This window comes from Mytilus californianus, unplaced genomic scaffold (assembly GCF_021869535.1).
Source record: "Mytilus californianus isolate M0D057914Y unplaced genomic scaffold, xbMytCali1.0.p SCAF_3, whole genome shotgun sequence".
In the NCBI taxonomy this organism is placed as follows: Eukaryota; Metazoa; Mollusca; class Bivalvia; order Mytilida; family Mytilidae; genus Mytilus; species Mytilus californianus.
Window position 1 is genome coordinate 107,136,550 of NW_026262679.1, and position 19,373 is coordinate 107,155,922.

General features: G+C 31.9%; 1 protein-coding gene across 1 annotated transcript; it reads right to left on the bottom strand.

The window, feature by feature from the left end:
* Positions 1–637: 637 nt before the first annotated feature.
* Positions 638–10,175, bottom strand: LOC127735714 (uncharacterized). The gene is made up of 3 exons (XM_052245985.1): positions 9,779–10,175; positions 3,659–3,721; positions 638–1,107 (listed from the first exon to the last, which is right to left on the bottom strand). The coding sequence occupies exons 1-3, from the start codon at positions 9,905–9,907 to the stop codon at positions 790–792; spliced, it is 510 nt and encodes a 169-aa protein (XP_052101945.1). The 5' UTR covers positions 9,908–10,175; the 3' UTR covers positions 638–789.
* Positions 10,176–19,373: the final 9,198 nt, after the last annotated feature.

A 19,373-nucleotide genomic window follows, 5' to 3' on the forward strand; every position in this document is an offset into this window, starting at 1 on the left:
TGTATACATAAAATGTTTCCTGTCTTAGTTTGCGAACACTAATGAAATAGCCTATTTTAATTTAGGTATTTGTTTATTTTATTTGTTCAAATAGTTTCTAGGGCAACAATGTATAAAATAAACAAGTACATGGATTAAGAATTTGGACTTTCCTGAATAACATACTTTTGAAAATAATAATGTGTAATTTATCTTTGGTTTATTTTTTGAATTCGTTTCAATAGGAACAAAAATCTAAAATCTGCAGGTTGGAAAATACAACACAATTGTAGAACAAACAACTATTTAACAGACGATTCGTCCTTTGTGTTTGTCAGTGTATTTTGGAATGAGGAATATGATTTTTTTTATATAGATGGATTGTTTGAAAAGGGAAGATATTGCTTATATTGAAAATATGGGGAACATTTCTTGTTCCTATATATCATTGACAAAAATTGTTTGTTTATGATTTAATTAAACAAAAAAAGTTTAATCGGAGAAAACAATTGATTATAATGCCAATATTCATTTCTCTGAGAAAAAAAAAAGCAAACTAAATCGAACAAAGATGATTTTTTATTTAATTTTTTTTTATAACATAAACATATGTGTTGGGGAGAGGGAGGTAATACATTAGGAAAGAAAAACATTAAGATAATTCATATTTATTTTAATAACAATCACGTAGGTATACATAGACAATGGAAAAACATGTAAACATGGTAAAGTAAGAAAATAATTTATGTGCTGCCTGATTATCACAGATATATCAAAAACATGCCAAATAGTTTATTAAAAACTAAACGTTTATTCAAATGCTCTATCAACGTCTCCTAGGAAATACTTCAAATGACTTAAAACAAACATAGACGTTGCTTGATATGTTGGTAACAGCTGTAATGTATTGATGCATAACGGTGTCATTGTATCCGACTGGGCTGTAATTCGTCTTGATATAAAACACATTCCAGATAATAAATAATTCTTTAACAATCGCAAGTCATCTTCAAAAGTGTTAATTTCTGTACGCTGCAAATTCTGTTCTTGGATTTCCATGGAAATTATCTGTACGAAATAAGCCTTGAACGATAACATCATATCCGCCAATCCAGCATCTGTTATTACCTAAAAATATATTAAAGAATATTAAAATACCCCAAGTTTCATGAAACTATCGATTTTCGACTGTGTTTATTTGTTCTGCATCGTACATTTAAAAGTTTATATTTGATTTACAAATGAAATTATAGAGAATTATTTCCTTAAACTTAGTCACAATTATGGAAACTATAAAATGTTATAAAAAAGTTCTATATGTAAACATTAAAAAAAAAATGTCGACGATTATTTCCTTATCTTTTAGAAACTTGATCAGTCAAACACCAAAACGTTACGAAAAGTATAAATGTACATGTGTTAAAGTATTCGTTCTCAGTATTGCAAATTTTCAGTTAATAGAAATGTGTATCCGCTCGTAATCATAAATTGTTCACATGATGCATTTTCACATTTATTTTACTCAAAAGTGAGCAAATTCACCTAGATTTTGCAGATTATTACAAAAGTTACCAAAGACCGAAACTAAATTCGTATTCCAAGTGTACTACTGACTCATCGCGCGTTTTCGTTCATTAGTATTTCTTTTAATGGCGCCATTCCCACGTGACCTAAAAACGGCCAACCGGAAAATGATCATGCTACAAAGTATTGTACCAATAGAAGGGTGTTTTTATTCACATTAAAGTTCGAAATAGTGTCTGTATTATTGTCAAACAAATTCTTTATAACATGTTCATATTTCTTACAAAAACCATCAAATTGAATTCAACTTAGATGCAAAAACAGAAATATGAAGTTGACTAATTTCATCACCCAGCTTTTTTTTTAAATTCATTTTACTTAAATAGACTGTTTTAGGTGATAGATATTTGTAAATAAGGAAGAAAGTCCAATTAGCAATGTGAACTGCTTTGTTAGTCACTATTCCAAATATATGAAAATGGTGGGGGATTTGATTTCCTACCACAAAAGCATTGAAAAGAAGAGTGTAAAATATATGTTTTCTTGATTTTCAATATTGGTTGAGAAAATTGATTAATTAAGCACAGTCACATAACATTAAATCAGGTAATTGCTGATGTTCAGCTAAAAGGCTTTCGACAAATTGAAGAAATAAACATATCATTACAGAATGCAGTAATGAATAATTATTAAAAATGATCTTATTCAACACTTTTCGAAAAAAACATATGGTATTCTAAGAATTGTTTTAACAAGTCAAAAGGTATCGTACAGACAATAGATAATATATTCAATCAAACTTATCCATTTTTCGACCAAGAAATGACACAATCCTAATTTTTAAGAAAAAAACCTTTTGGGTTTATTACTTAAAATTATAAATGAAGTCAATTACCAAAAATAAAGAAACTTGAAAATTTATCATTTACCACCCTTTGTTGTATGCCTGAATGGTCCTTAGGAAGAACTGTATTTAAGTATAATTTCTGTAACACAATATAGACTAACATGATATTCTAATTTGACATTTATTTCTTTTTTAGGCACACTGAATGCCCCTCAATCTGTGGGCAGTTAATTTACCAATGGTGGTTAACAAGTAGATTGTCAACCTTACCATACCCTGGAAATAAAACATTATGAATCTTTCTGTTATAATTGGTTTATATTTAGTTGGCTCAGCTGTTCAAACCAATCGTGTATGAGCAATGTTGTTATTCCATCGGACAATATTGAAAGAAGAAACATTTAGTTTTATTTTGATCTCAATATCATATTTGTTCCGGAAAGAATCTCTTATTGTGTACGACATCAGATAAAAACAAATGGAAGGCAAAGACCAATCGGCGCTTGGTCATATGACAAAAAACCAATCTTCGGTTAACGCTTCTTTTTACATAAATTTGTAACTATGATCTTAAAATAGTTAGATTAAGGCGACAGTAGTTTACCGATGTTTAAATTTCGTAAATCGATTAGGAAGAGGCACCTGAAGGTAAAAAACAAAATAAATTTCGTTAATCGATTTGGAAGAGGCACATCAAGGTAACATACAAAAACTGAGGGAATCGTATGAACTCAGAAGAAGGTACTTCGACAGGGGAAACGTCTCCTGCTATGTATTCATCACAAGTCATACGAATTCACACTGTCAAAATTTCAAAATCTGTGATAGGCCAGTTAGCTGATACTCTAGTATGGATATGGCCTCACAAACAGTTGGTATTGAGTGTACATAGTAAGTCTTATTCAAGCGTACATAATGAAAGTTATTCTTTAAGAATAATTGGTCATTCGCGTTAAAATCAGTATCATTCTGTTTATTGATACTTCACAATGTATATTTAAAGAAATTTATGCTATAATATGAAAATTAAAATGTCATTTTGCCTTTGTATTTTTCTTTCTAAAACAGACAAATTAATTCAGTATTAAAGTAAGGTAGTTTTTAATTTGATGATCAAAACAAATTAAAAGTTACAAAGAAATAAAGAACTAGGATATTTTAGTCCTCGTATCTATGATGAGTTTATTCATACCACAAAAATAAACATATACGGATACCAAAAACGGTACTAGAACTGTTCTACACCCAAAATAGGAAAACAAAGTTTATAACTGTGTTTAAATCTTTATCTGGATTAATTTTACTAACCGGTGGTTTAACTGGTAGATAAATGTTGACTCTGCTTCCATGAGAAACAACAGATCTTAAATTCTGCAAGAAAATACGATTCATTGGTTAAAAAATGGAGTAAACCAAAAATTTTTAATGTTTTCACATGCATATGTTTGGATATCAATCAATTTGTTTGTGAAAAGTAAAATAGCTAAAATACCGAACTCCAAGGAAAATTCAAAACGGAAAATCAAATGGCAAAATCAAAAGCTTAAACACATCAAACGAATGGAAAACAACTGTCATATTCCTGACTTGGTACAGGCATCTCCTCATGTAGAAAATGGTGGATTAAATCTGGTTTTATAGCTAGCCAAACCTCTAACTTGTATGACAGTCGCATAGAATTCCATATGAACTACTTTTTTCATACCTGGAATTATTCAAGATGGTCATACAAATCCTTTCAAAATATGGCCTTTAGGTTGCAATTCTGTAAATATAGACAATGCAATTTCCAATAGAAACTCCCTTTGCGGCTAAAACTGTGCCACTTTTACTGTGAAGTTTCGTGAAAAATTGTATCTCAGAACGGAAAGTTGATATGCACTACTAGTTTATTCAAAGGTCAAAATATAGGACTGTGCGGCATATTTTCAACATTTATCTGCCCTGAACTTGAAGTCTTCTAAGAGTTTAAACTTATACTTAAATTCTATACTAGCCCTATCTTCATTTTTAGACCACCACAGAATTAAATTTTAGGTGCTACCATGTTTTTCTATACTCGTTACATTCCCAAGTTATGTCTCTATGAGATGAAACACAGAGATCATATCTGGGAACCAGTACGTTAACAAATTAACATATCTATGAATATTATATATCTCCCCATAAAGAGGCGTGGCTTGTGAAATAGCTGTATTTACAAAGTGCAACCTTTTATAAGAGGAAATATAAATTTACAATTAATATTAAGTTATGATTTATTTAGATTGCACAACATTTGTTTCTGAAATAACGTTTTTTGGGTTCACTCGAAGCAAAAAAGGGCTAAACGGTACAACCGAAACAATGATGTTAAGAGTTGTTTCATCCGGCTACAAAATTCTCAATCGGACAACCCACAGTCAAAATGAATAATTAGAATAAGAACAGTCCCGAAGCAGTTTGGCTAATTGACGGCTAAAATTTACAGCCAGAAAGCACTGGTATTGACAGAAGTTTACAAATGTTCAAATCTTGTAAATCGATTAAAAGAGACTATTCAAGATAAGAAACAAAAACTGAGGGAATCACATCAACCCCAAAAGGAACGAGACCGGGTGCGTCGACATGATGAGCGTCTACTTTTATGTATGCTTCACACGACATGCCAATTCACACTCAGTCAAACTGTCACAATCGGAAACAGGACACAATCGGTAAAATACAGATCGAAGTCTTAACTGGTATATAAAAATTTTCAGCAAATACATGTTGCATGTTGAGATACCGACACACCGTATCGGTCAACCAATTCGCGATGGTGACCGTAAATGTTTTTTTTGTCGATTTTGATCGTTCTCCCTTACAACTCTGTTAGAACAGTTTTTGTGTAAGGAGCACACCCCTGTTAATGACGTCCGTATAGTGTGAACATACACGAGCGCAATGTATTAGCTGAGATATGTAAACGCCATATTATAAAGTAGAGGGAGTTTTACTGCTGAGAAATTGGAAGTTGACAATTGGAAAGTTGAAATAATCTCGGCTGTCATCGATTCTAGTTTGAAGTCGTCCATCTGTGTCAATATCAAGGGGGAAAACAAGATATGAAGCAGAATTTCTACTTTCGGTAGTATCCTTAATCTCATGTTCACTGGGATATATGAGATGTAAGCACTCATTGAAATGTGGATTTTTGAGTGACAATAATTGTCTGCAGAACGCATGTTTCTAAAACAACTTTAATATTAAGTACATTCAAACTATAATTTTAGTAGGCCAATACAATATTTTTTTTTAAACTAAGGAGGCTTCCAAACAGTATAGCATCTTCCAACGAAAATTATAACATACAAAATAATCTAAAAAAGACGGTCAAAATTGTCATCGGGAAACCTTTTTACTGACGCAGTTGCAAACTTTTATTTAAGAATGCTATATAGATCCTACCAGATTAATACAGTCAAATGAAGACTGGGAACAAAAATACACATTCCTTTCAGAGTTTAAACTTTTACATAGACATTCTGATACAGTTTTTCGTATTACTATATTTAAGTCTAGGAATTAAACACAAATGGTCGCTTTTCATATACAAAGTAACAAGGGCATGCATTTGTCAACCATTGACATAAATAAATAACTTAAAGAGTGTGGCAACAAATCTAATCCACATCTTCATACGAAAGTTGTACCCAGCATTGTGATAGCGTTCTTTCTTAATTCAACATGCATTGCGAAAGAATCAAAACTCTTAAAATGAAGAATTCTTCTTTTAGATTTAAATCATTTTTAACAAAGACCGTACTTTGACCTATAATGGTTTACTTTTATAAATTTTGATTTGGATGGAGAGTTGTCTCATTGGCACTCATACCACATCTTCTTATATCTATCTACACACATAGTATTTTGGTTTTGTTCGTTTACCATTTTATAATAACAATAACACAACCACTAACAACAATAATATCAATGAAAGATTGTTGAACTTTGCTATGCTGAACGGACGTACAGATGTGAACGACTTCATGTATATCTCTCCTAATGTTAAATCTGTTGTTCATTACATTTGCGTCCCACAAGAACATTATTTAAGATTATATGGCGAAGAAATGTGATTAAAGAGTTAAATTATAACCCAGAGAAAATACCGGATCACTTTATGTTGATGCGCTATATGATTTATCCCGATTACGGCTAACAACACAAGGTGATCAAGAATGTAATCACACAAGTTTGAACGCGAAATATCAAGAAAATTCCAGACAATTTTATTTCAAATGAAGATGTTAGAATTAGGGTGTTAGGATTCAGCACTCCCTAAACTTTATTCGAGATATTCAAATGGCTTACGACGATTTTCAAAAGAACTTGCACGACGAAATGACGATTGCTGCATGTAATGAGCCAAACAAACGATCAAAACTTTATACACACTTTATTGGAATGACTTCTTACAGCCTCAATGGGACAAAAGGTGTTCACTTGGGAAGCAACATCTGATATTTAAGGGGTCGCCGTTTCAAAAAAGGTGTTGAATGAATCATACTGAACTGAAAGAACGTTTTTGAGAAGTTTGATAGAAAAAACCCCGAAAAAAGCCATTTATGTTAAATAGAATCAGAACTGCGCAAAAATCTTCAACTTGCAAATCCGCAAGAATTTTGGAAACCGATCGAGCGTATAGGTATTACAAATGAAAGGAAAGAAATGATTCACTGGGGAGTAATCGATTGTGATGGAACTAAGGACTGTGTGCTTAGTGTTAAGGAGAATATGCTTGTCATGATTCACTGCGGACAACGATATCTTCTCACCAATTCACGACGTCAAACTTCATGAACAGTCTTCTATGGATTCGAGTGATCTAAATGAACAAATAACACGAGACGAAAAAGTGCAAGCATTTAAGTTACGTAAAGCGTGGGGTTTCCATGAAGTTGTAAAGAATGAAGCATAAGTAGAACTGTTGTACATTATCTCAACAAACTACTCGAAGAGAACAATATTCTGTATGACGATTGAAAGCATTCAAGAAAGGCAACCTTGGTCATTTTTATAGACCTGCAAAAATCTTTTACACTGTACCTCGCAATCAACTATGGCTCAAAATACGGCGAACTGGAGGACCTTGAAAGTTTTTATCAGCTATACAGTCATTATATCAGGATGTTAAGTATAGTATAAGTATAACTCTTTTACTTAGTTTTTCCATTGGTGTTAGACAGGGGTGTTTTCTCTCGCCCTCCTTGCTTTTTGCGATGTACATTAATGAGTTGACAGATCGAATTAACAGTCTAAATTATGGTGTGAAAGTTAATAATTTTTCGTTATGCATTTTACTTTACGCGGATGACATTGCTCTTTTTGCACCCACACGAGATAAATCTACAGTAACTTCTGGGTGTTATATCCGAATGGTGCGAGCACTGGAAAATGCAAGTCAATCCTGTAAAAACTACGATTTGAGCACCGAACCATATGTTTCAATACTGTAAATTCAGAAATTATTGCGTGCATTTATTATTGCGATTTTTCAAAAATGGACGAGAATGCGATTTTAATTATTGCGATTTCAGAAAAATTTACATACAGATCTATGTTTTAGTTATCAAAATGCGAGTTCTTATTATTGCGATACTCGCCTAGTCGCATTATTCGCATTAATAAAAACCTCACAAAACTTTCTGAATTTACAGTAGCTACCAAGGACAGATCGTTCGACAGTTTCTTTATTTTGTAGGGAGTCTTTGCCGTTATCCATAGAGACAGGACGATATGCTTCACTGCAAATACCACTGCATAATCGTTTGTTTAGTTTTGTAACGAAAAGCCGATTGAAGACGGAAACACTTGTTGATGACAAGTCCTAATTATGGCGACATTCGAAACAAACCTTTCTTAAAATGTTGTGAATTCATTGATGATTTTGTATATCTTGAAATCGATACGAAATTTATTCACATTATGAAACAGTGGCGAAAGATACCAAAGGGATATTCAAACTCATAAGTCGAGTTCAAAACCCGGGGTTGATATCAGGTGCTCCGGAAGGGTGAGCATATCCTGCTGAACATGAGGCATCCGTCGTGTTGCTCATGAAAGAGGGCGTGGATGGGGGTTTACAGAATAGAGAATAATGGACAAAAAATATAAAGAATAGAGAAAAATGGACCCAAAAAATAAAGAATAGAGAATAATGAGGTGCTCAAATATAAAGAATAGAGGATAATGGGCAAAAATTATAAAGAATAGAGAAACATTTCCTAAAAAAATAAGGAATACAGAAATGAAGGATCCCCAATCCTGAACCTCATGAAAGTACAAACCCGGTGATAAGTCTAATTCGGCAGGTCACATTAGAGGAAACGAGGACGGATTTATGGTTACGGCAGTTGGAACATATCCGTCGTCATATGAGAAACATATGACGGGTAGAGTTCTCATTCATTCATTTTCGTATTTACCCGCCATTAATTTTAAACTAGGCGTAAAATATTCAATGTGTATATTTTTTGGTACATTATTTTTGAAAAATATAATCTTACTGTGAAGGCTAATAACCAGCTATTTAGTACTTTTATTAAGAATTTTAATTTTAGCTAGTTTTTGAGATTTTTAGCGATATATTTTAATTTGTATAGTTTTATCTTTAAATATACCGTTTCATGAAAACTTGTTAAAAAGAAGATTGTCTTATAATATCAGATATGTATTGAAAACATTTTGAAATTTAGTACAGTTCAAATTATTTTTGAAATTTTATTGCTTGTCTCAAGAATACGTTTTTTGTGTAGATAGTGTTTTAAGTTTCTTTTAAGTCTGCTTAGGATTTGTATTGATCTATCTGCCAGTGTCTTGATTATTTTACTTATGAATTTGATCAATATGTTACACTATTATATCATTTTATTTTATTATTAATTATATATCCCAATAATAACAAAATAAAAAATAGTAAATTACAACAACAGTAATTAACAATAGCATAACTAATGACGTAGAAACATAAAATAATAAATATTGTTATTATTAATATAAAAATTGCATACATTTTACGATTAATACATTAAGAGCCGATTCTAATAACTAAGTCATTGTAAAACTATACAAGTAATGTCTTTTGCTGGTTTCATTAAAACTTTTTTCATGGTCAATTAGACCACATATTAATCGGAACAAAAGACAGTTACTGTTTTATTCAATATTCTATGAGAATTATATAGCAACACCTATTGATATCAAATAAATTAACTAATTATACATGTAAAAGCACGTGAAGTTAAGCGCGATGAATAACAACTTTCTTCAGTGAATATTTTGTTTTAATAAAACTCCAATTCGAATAAAAAGAACACTAAAAGTATACCAATATGCAATAATATGTATTACTATTTTAAAACACGTAAACTATTTCTTTTTAGTATATAAGTTAGAAATACTTACATATTTTCTTTTTATTTCTTTAGTTTGTTCAATCATCGCTTTCACAACCATTCTCATGTTATATGATAAATTAAAATCTGGAAGAGGCGGTTCTCCTATATCTAAAGTTCTACATGGGTTAAGTAGCATAGCTCTAATGTTTTGAGGTAAACACTGTTCCCGTATGCCAAATCCGTTACCAATTGGAATAATAACTGACAACACTATATCTGTATTAGAAAAAATATCGGAAACTAACAATCAATAAAAATTCTTTTCATTTTGACTTCTTATCAGTCACAGAATGAAAATTATTCAATGTTGACACCAATGTCTAACATGTTGCTGAGTTGACCGTAATTTCATTAAGGAAGTAAAGCAAACTAAAAAAAAAAGGAGGTCAAACAACAACGCACCACAACGTATCAAACTAAAACGATATTTAAAGTTTTGTCTAGCGAAACGTAATAGATAAGATCTAGTTCACCGTATAATTCGACGAGAACTTAATCCTTCTTTAAAATGACCCTTTGGAAACATATAAACTATCGTATTATGATGCAGTGTAAACAAAATCGCTATACTCCGTACATGCAGTTTTCGTACAAACACCTGTAGACATTCGACCTTATGACAAACAAAACAGTTCAGAATTATAACATACTAAAGAGTTCTTTAATTTAATCAAATTAGACATTAATCGATGAATTAAAATTGGACTAACATCTTGTATAAAACAAATAGTTATTTGGTTTAATAGTATTTAAGATTATAACACAATGTTGACTGCTGTACCCTAATTTTTGACATTTTTACCTGTTATGTCTGTTTGTTTTTTGCGACTGTCATACAAGTGAGAGGTTTTGCTAGCAATAAAACCACGTTTAATCCACCATTTTCTACATAAGGAAAAGCCTGTACTAAGTCAAGAATATGACAGTTGTTTTCCATTCGTTTGATGTGCTTGAGCTTTTGATTTTGCCATTTGATAAGGGACTTTCCGTTTTGAATTTTCCTTGGAGTTCGGTATTTTTGTTATTTTACTTTTTTTTGGTATTACGAACTTACAAATCAATTCGTTCAAAAATAGTACGCTTAATTTCATTATTTCTTACATTTGTAACTGACTTTATAACTTAATAAAGAAAAATCACTTCGAATATCGCGATTTTTAGCTGTTAAACAGAATAATGTACACAAAAGATTTTAAAAACCGATATGTCTAAGATATATATGACTAAATCCAAGTAAAAAAATTAATTTTTCGTTGACTTCCGAGTGTCTTTTTGTAGTCTTTTATACCCAACTTCTAAAATGGATGGTATATACTGATGGGAAAGTCCATCAGTCTGTACATTCGTTTATTCGTTCTTTCGTTAGTCTGTCCCACATCTGTATCCACAACTGAATCTTAACTGCTAAAGAGAATTTTGTGAAACTTTCACGAACCATTCTCACTAGCACTTTTGCATTTACTTTTCTGTTTCTCCATTCCAATGATTTTGGGTTGGTTTTGGTTTTTTTTTTGTGTCAAACATAGACTGTAATAACACTACAGTCCATATGTATCCGCTTCTCATACAAAACCCCGCATCATAATGAAATAAAACTTTCTCAGAATCTTCACCAAATTATGCAATTTTGCACCTCTAATTTTGTTTTGTTATTATTTTCGGGTTTTCTTATGGTAAAATCATAAAATCTACCATTGCTTTTTCTGGAAGGGGTATCAATTTTGTATCCTTAACTCCCATTTACCCCTTAATTGTATTTATAAACTTTTTTTTAAAGTCTTCTCTATATAAATCTCATTGTGGGCCTCCATATTATTTTGAGGATCTACCTTAGCAATTCATGGACTTTTGTCATTGGTTTATCGGGGTATTTATTTTGTATCCACAACTCAAAGGTGCAAAGAGTATAATTTTGTAAACAGTAACAAAAATAAACAATAGAAAAAACCTCTAAGATATAATCCTGAATCTAGTAAGTAAAAACTTATTAATTTAAAGACTTTCAAAGATCCTTTGGTATTGAGAAATTACCAATCAATTTGTGACAATTAGAACTTTTAATTAAATTCTTACTTACATTTATAATTGACTTTATAAATATTAAAAAAAAATGAATTCCGTGATATTGCGACGTTCTTTGGTTTGATTTACATTAAAACAGAAAAAGAGCATTTTAGCAATATACCAAATTATACATACATATAAGTTCCATGCTGTTGTATTTCATATTAAATATATTTTTTTCAAATACATTTTTGATTTTATAGCCTTCTTTTCCAGACTTTCCAAAAAAAGTATATATCTAAAATTTGTAAAGCCCTTTTTCGAAACGGAAAATTTAAGCTTCCTATGTTCCAGGAGACATTTACTGTCATACTTTTGACTGTATATTGATGGACAGGTCAAAGGGATTCACATTTTAACATGATATATAACAAGTGTTAACAATTTCATCAATTTCGTGAACATGAGCCGAAATTCCTCTTTTAATGTATCAATAATGTATCAAATGAATGTCTCATGGGGTATTAACTTCCATATGATTGTTTTCACTCCTCCATTTAAGTATCATATTTTAATTTCGATAACGCAAACTGTAACTTCATCGTCTTCATTGAATGCTTGAGCAGAGGTATGTGGTAAATATTTCATTTGCTCATAGTTTTAACAGTTGTCCAATGATTACGTTTGACAAAATAATAAACATACTACTGCAGGTCACAGGTTTTAACCTCTCTGTTTCATCTGATACAATTATACAAGACGAACTTGCACTCCTTCCGTTACGAAGTTTGAAATTTTCAGAAGAAAAAAAGATACATGTCACATATCGTATATATGCTTGTTTCATCCAATTTCATTAGATTTCACTATAATTTCTCCTTTTCAGTACGTATTTTTAACATTTTAGCGAACGTAGGTGATGTGGAATGTCATATTATTTATAAGGAAAACGGCAGTATGTTTTCCTCCATAGGCGACTTTACTAACATTTATTGAATTTTCTTTTATACTTTTATAAATTCAAACCAGTAGAAGACAGTTATGTCTGATATTAGAACTCTGTTTTAGAAATTGAAGTCAAATCGTGGCATGACCATCTTCCTTTTGAGCTTGTTTATAGTATCCATAGCAAACGTAATCTAACATCAAAGTAATGAAAATTCAGATATCCTTTACAATAATCCTCAAAAAATATTTCAACGCGTTTCAATATTTATATAGTTGTAAATGTACACACTGCAGTTATTCGTGAGTTAAATAACAAATATATATTATACACAGAGCTCCAAAGCTGGCTTCCTTTACCTGATTAGGTCACAAAAGCCCAACCTAGGAAAATTAAATACTGCTTTTTTTCCCCTTTAGTAGGTACAACTCAGTATAATACTATGTATATCATCGACAACGGTTGGTGAATATCAAAGTTATGGCTGATCATGCTATTGTTAGAACTTGTTTACATTTCAAAGGATTATTTCGAATGAAAAGAGGGCTTCCAGGGGCAAGGCAAACAGATTTAAGGAATGGAGTCTATTTTAATGCTTTGGAATTGGTAAGGTCATATCACCAATATACTGACTTTCCTCACTTATGTTCTCTACTGAAGTTAGTAATCACAAAGCTTGTGTCTTCAAGCATACTGATGTTTCCATTTGTGTTCATTTTTTGTCGATTCCGTTGTCATTAACACAAACTTTTCCGTATTTTGATCTTTTTATTATTTGTTTGTAATTTTAGTTTAGCTAGATTTTACTTAATGATACAATTGTGTCTTTTATCTTCTAGTCTGTATTTGATAGAATAGCAATTAAATGTAAAAATCTCTTTAGAAGTGTTAGACAAGGTTCAGTTTGTCTCCGTTGATCTTTAATTTTTCTCCTCATACGACTCATCCACATGACGTTATCTTGTCAAACAGAAATGTAATCAATTGGTGTGTTAACAAATCGTCGTGTACCTATCTGTTGAAGTCGTTACAAATCCTTTATTATGATAATTATTTTTAAATGTGTATTTCAATTGGACATGCTTAAATGATTTCAATCATAAGTCTTTGATCCATAATTTTCATGAGTGTTTTGAATATAATGTATACCGTTTCGATGCGAGTTTTTTCCTGATATCAGGTGTCAGAGAATGGAATAGTCCATTTACTTTATTAAAATGTTCAGTCTTTAAATTTTATTGTTTCATTTTCCTAATTGGTAAATTTGCATGATTTTTTTTATCATATAATCATATCAGACTATATATTTTGTAATACAAAAATGTAAAGGATCCCGCAAAAACATATCGAGGGAGTTTAGTTGACGATGTTTTAAGTCCGTGGTAGTGACCATTTAAACACAGTACATGTATATCAGAACTGTCCTACTTTAAACGCATTAAAATACGATCTACTACACTGTGTAATTTGTTAAATACGTTAAACATGAAAGAGAACATGAATAAACAATGTTAGGTAAATGTCAAAAAGGAAAAAAAGTTAAATACATTTTTGTAGTTAGATAAGCTGAATGTGTTATTAGGTTGGCTTTGTTGGTCTGCTCTTTATACGACATGCTTGTAAATTCATATCCATTTTTTTTATTATATTAAGTTTATTTAGTAGTCACCACTTTTGTGTTGACATGAACTATGATTGCTATGTTTATTTTCAGTAAATTACTGTTTATAAAATGTTGTATTATTCGTAACACTAAGGTGTTTCGTTTCCCAGGCATATATGACCTTAGTCGTATTTAGCACAACTCCTCATATTTTCGGTTGTTAATGCTTTTCAACTTCGTATTTGATTTTGCGTTCGAACTGATTCGAACGTCATATATGAATCTGATGTAGACGAAATGGGTGTCTAGCGTACCAAAATGAAATGCCTGGTATCATTGATTATGTGGGTTTTTTCAAAGTTTCATTATATGTTTTGTTTAAAATCAAAATCACTGTCAAGTGATAAAACTTACAAACAACACTGATTGGACATAAGCAACAATTAAGGCAAGCAGATTTCTACCTCTGTAAAAAGTAAAATAACAAAAATACCGAACTCCAAGGAAAATTCAAAACGGGAAGTCCCTAATCAAATGGCAACATTTAAAGCTCAAAAGATCAAACGAATGGAAAACAACTGTCTGACTTGGTACAGGCATTTCCTTATTTACAAAATGGTGGATTAAAACTGGTTTTAAAGCTAGCTAAACCTCTCACTTGTATGACTAGTAAGAGTTTAACTATTATGAATCCCATTTTGTAGTTTCTTCGATTTATGTTCCATCAATTCTTCTTCTGAAATGTATTTTTTATCAGTTTATTTTATATGAACGGGTTTGTTGTCAGCACTTTTGTGTTGTCATGAAATGTCTTTAATTTGTTCATTATCTGTAAATTTACTGTTTGGAAAATTTGGAATTATGCGAAACACAAAGGTATTTCTACATCATGCATATATTGACCAAGCCGAATTTGGCACAACATTTTGGAATTTCTGATATGTTCATGCTAATGAGTCTTTATGTAGACTAAACACTCGTTCCAACTTATAAGCCTGGTATCTTTCATGAGTTATTTAAAGTGGCGTCTGATATTTCAACGAATGTGATATTTTTACTTCTATAAAGTTTTAATGCATCATTTAATCAGAAGCACAGAATTGAATTTAGGAAGTATGATTTTATTTGCAGAAATTTAATTCATGATTGTATTCATTACCAGGCTTTTTTTGCGTTTTTTAAAGATAAAAAGAGGCGAAAAATGCCAGTGGGGAAATAAAAACAAAATTATAAGTTGACGAAAAAAAGATAATATATCATTGCCAAAAAGTACAAATAAGACTGAATCCCACCAAAACAGGGGTCGATCTATAAGAGTCAGCAGATCCTGCTCCAACCGTGACTGCCGCCGTGTAACAACGCGTTAAGGACTCATATCAAGTGACTATGCATCAATATCATATTGCAGGATTGAATCATTGTCTAACTCTAAGACATCGCCAATTTATTAATTATCGGCAGAAGAAAAATTTCTAACCCTTAACTTTACTGAATGTGAAATTTGAAAATAAAAAAGGTGTCATGACGGAGGATATATAAGACTGTTACAAGAAGACAAAACACAGACAAAATACAACACTAAAAACTTAAAAAATGCAACACGAAACAATTTAAAGCAAACTAGGGGTGATCTCATGGTGCTGAAGGACCGGAAGGGTAAGCAGATCCTTCAGATCCATTAGTGGGTAGCACCCGTCATATTTTTCATGGCAAGTAACTATTAGGTGATAAGTCGCATTCGATGATGTCTTTCGAGTGGGATGAAACACCATTATATTGCCGGCAACAATTATGTAATTTTGGTATACAGTATAGTGAAGGAAGATAGCCGTTGGTTGAAATTCCTACGGAACATATATCAAACCTATAATTGAACTAGATTTCCCTTTAGCAATTGTCGTTGACTGATATGTTCCAATCGTCGTCGACAGATGACGACAGATATATCACAATTGCCGTAACCACTATCCTGTCAATTCTTCGAATGTGACATCACCAAATTTGACATACATTAGTAACACAACAGGTGCCACATGTGTAGCAGGATCTGCTTACCCTTCTGGAGCACATGAGATCACTCCTTTTTGTGTGGTTCGTGTTGCTCAGTCTAGTCTTTTATGTTGTGTTTTTATACTTTTGTTTGTCTTTTAGTGGTTGTCAGTTTGTCATCAATTTATGAGATTTAATATCCCTTTGGAATCTTTCGTAACTCTATAGCAATTATAGTGAGAGTATTTATTGAATACATAGGATAGTTGCTTAGCAACATTTGGGTCTTTGAAGATAGATGTCAGATGTAGCATAAGTGTGGAAGACCATTTATAATTTTATTTCTGATTTATATCAACGACTTCACAGCCTTGACCCAATAGTAAAGAGTAGCTACGTCTTCTTTTCCACGTTTTGCCCATATTCTTTCACAATCTTCGACTGAATTCATTAGTAGGGTTTAGTTTGTTTCCAGTATATGGATTACGACTCACCGTATATCGGCCCTTTGGTGAACAAGTTTTGGAAGAGTTTTTTATTTCATTATTCAGCTCACGATGTATAACATGGACACCCGGATTATATTTGAATAGGGTAGTTGTACGAGTGCAATCAGGAGGTTAAGACTTGAAGTCGTCAGTAATGTTTGAAACATGTATTTGTACTTACATTTTTCCCTGTATGAAAAGTCATAGAAAATATTCGAGATGACAGCTAAAAGTTTGTACTGGTATGGCCTTGAATTTCAACTTTATCATAAAATTTCAAAATTGCTATAATTTGGTTATTAAATGGAACTATTTCAAAAGCCTTACTTCTTTGTTAAAAGAAATCTTTATATGAGAGTACATTTTTGGTTCAGAATCAGCACATTTTGGATATATTGTCTAAATACGATGGTTTTGTGCATTTTTCAGACCTTAAAGCTTGAGAAAACCCTTGGCCGCAACCTAGGGTCCAAAATGTTTAGTAACCAAAAGTTGCCAATGATAATATTGAATCCCTAGACACAAAAACTTTCTGGATCATTGGTGGCGGCCAAAGTTAATTATGCAAAAAACTGTTAAGAATTATTGAAAATTTTACCAAAGAGGGACGAAAGATACCAGAGGGACAGTCAAACTCATACCAACCTGACGTTACAACACAAATAATGCATACCTAAGGATTCAATACTTCGTCATTTTTAATGTGATGTGCCAAAATGAAGTTATTTTGTATTAATAGTAATATCACAACTATTTCTTATGTGAAATTTGTACTATTTTTGCCTGTTTAAAAAAAAATCTAAATCTTTGGGCTAATTTAACCCTTCGTGAACCTATTCCTTTGGAAAAATTGTACAAAAATTCAGTTTAGGAAAAGGTAATGACTATAGCTTCGTAGTGTTCTTAATAAATAAATGACGGTCATTAATAGAAACATGATTAAGAGTACGTGATGTATAATGGTGATGATAATTGCTTCGTCTACGACGAGGAGCAGAGTTGAATATATTAATAACATGCAACAATCTGCAGGAGGGTCTAGATAAAATACCTATACAATCAATTTTGTCATTGTAATCACAAGGTGTCAATGTTCCAAGTTCCCGAATCCAGCATTCATTCTCCTTTCTATTGAGAGGTTTTGCAAGGTGAAGATTATTAGTCCTGTGGTATACTGTTTTGATATGAACACGCATTGAAAGGATTGACTGATTGAACTGATTTAGACGTTGATATTCATTGTCATTGTTCTTAAATATATGTTTGGCCACACATAGGTTTGATTCTCTCCCTTTAATTTCACTGACATATACCAATCCGCAAAGGCTATACTATAACCTGTAGACAAGAATTATTTATTAACAATTCTGATAAGATTAGTAAGTAAGATGCATTAAGTTATATAACTAGTTAATTAAGCATCTGTTTACAGATTTAGCAGTTTTTTGTTTTTAATTTAGAAATGGAACAATGTTGACATTAAAGTCAAAAATGTCTTGTACCTGAGTAGTACACGGTCGTGTACGAAGATTATTGTTTTTGTCATTAATATGATAATCTGATTCTGAATCATGTCAGGTGCGTCCTTGATGACGTCTGTTTCTGAACTTTTATTACGAAAAAACGCTATTTAGATAACTAGACTGACTAACACGTAGCTAAATCTACTTAAATAGTTAAATGGCCTTGGAAGATCCTATGGAAAAACTATGGAATGTGGTGTAATTCCTTATGTTTTGGGTTATTATAATTCTTATTTTGTGAAGAACCACACTGATTCTATCAGAAAATATACTGAAGATGATATTATCAAAATGCTGGACTTTTTGATCGACAATATATTTGTTGAGTTTGGAGGACTGATATTTCAACAGACAGTCGGTATTCCAATGGGTACTAATTGAGCACCCCTACTGGCCGATTTGTTTTTGTACTCGTAGAAGCAGAATTCATTCAGAACCTTCTAAAAGACAAAAAGAAAAAGCACCTTGCGAAAGTCTTTAATTTTACTTTCAGATATATTGATGATGTCCTTTAACTGAATAACCCATATTTCAGTCAGAACTTACATCTCATATATCCCAGTGAACTTGAAATTAAGGATACTACTGCTTCATACCTTGATCTTTTCCTCAATATTGACACAGATGTTCGACTTCACACTAAAATCTATGACAAACGGGACGATTTCTACTTCCCAATTATCAATTTCCCATTTCTCAGCAGTAACATACCTTCTGCCCCATCGTATGGTGTTTACAGAACTCAGTTGATACGTTATGCTCGTGCATGTTCACCCTATAAGGACTTCATAAACAGGAGTGTGCTCCTTACGCAGAAACTGCTCAAACAGAGTTATGAGGAGAAAAGATTAAAAATGACACTCCGTAAATTTTATGGACACCATCACGAATTGATTGATCTATACGATGTGTCTGTGTCTAAACTAACTAACGACATTTTTACCACGTCTTAGATTGTGGTTTACCATCTACGTCGTCTGGTGTGCAAAGTAACGACGTGACCTATTCCCGAATATGACTGTTTTGCCGAGAGTGAATTCGCATTGCTA

Bases quoted from the DNA above. Each gene is read 5' to 3' on its own strand.
- LOC127735714 (XM_052245985.1), bottom strand. From the start codon at position 9,907: ATGCTACTTAACCCATGTAGAACTTTAGATATAGGAGAACCGCCTCTT. The intron at 3,722-9,778 runs GTAAGTATTTCT...ATTTTCTTGCAG, and splicing joins AAGAAATAAAAAGAAAATAT to AATTTAAGATCTGTTGTTTC. The intron at 1,108-3,658 runs GTTAGTAAAATT...ATATATTTTTAG, and splicing joins ATCTACCAGTTAAACCACCG to GTAATAACAGATGCTGGATT.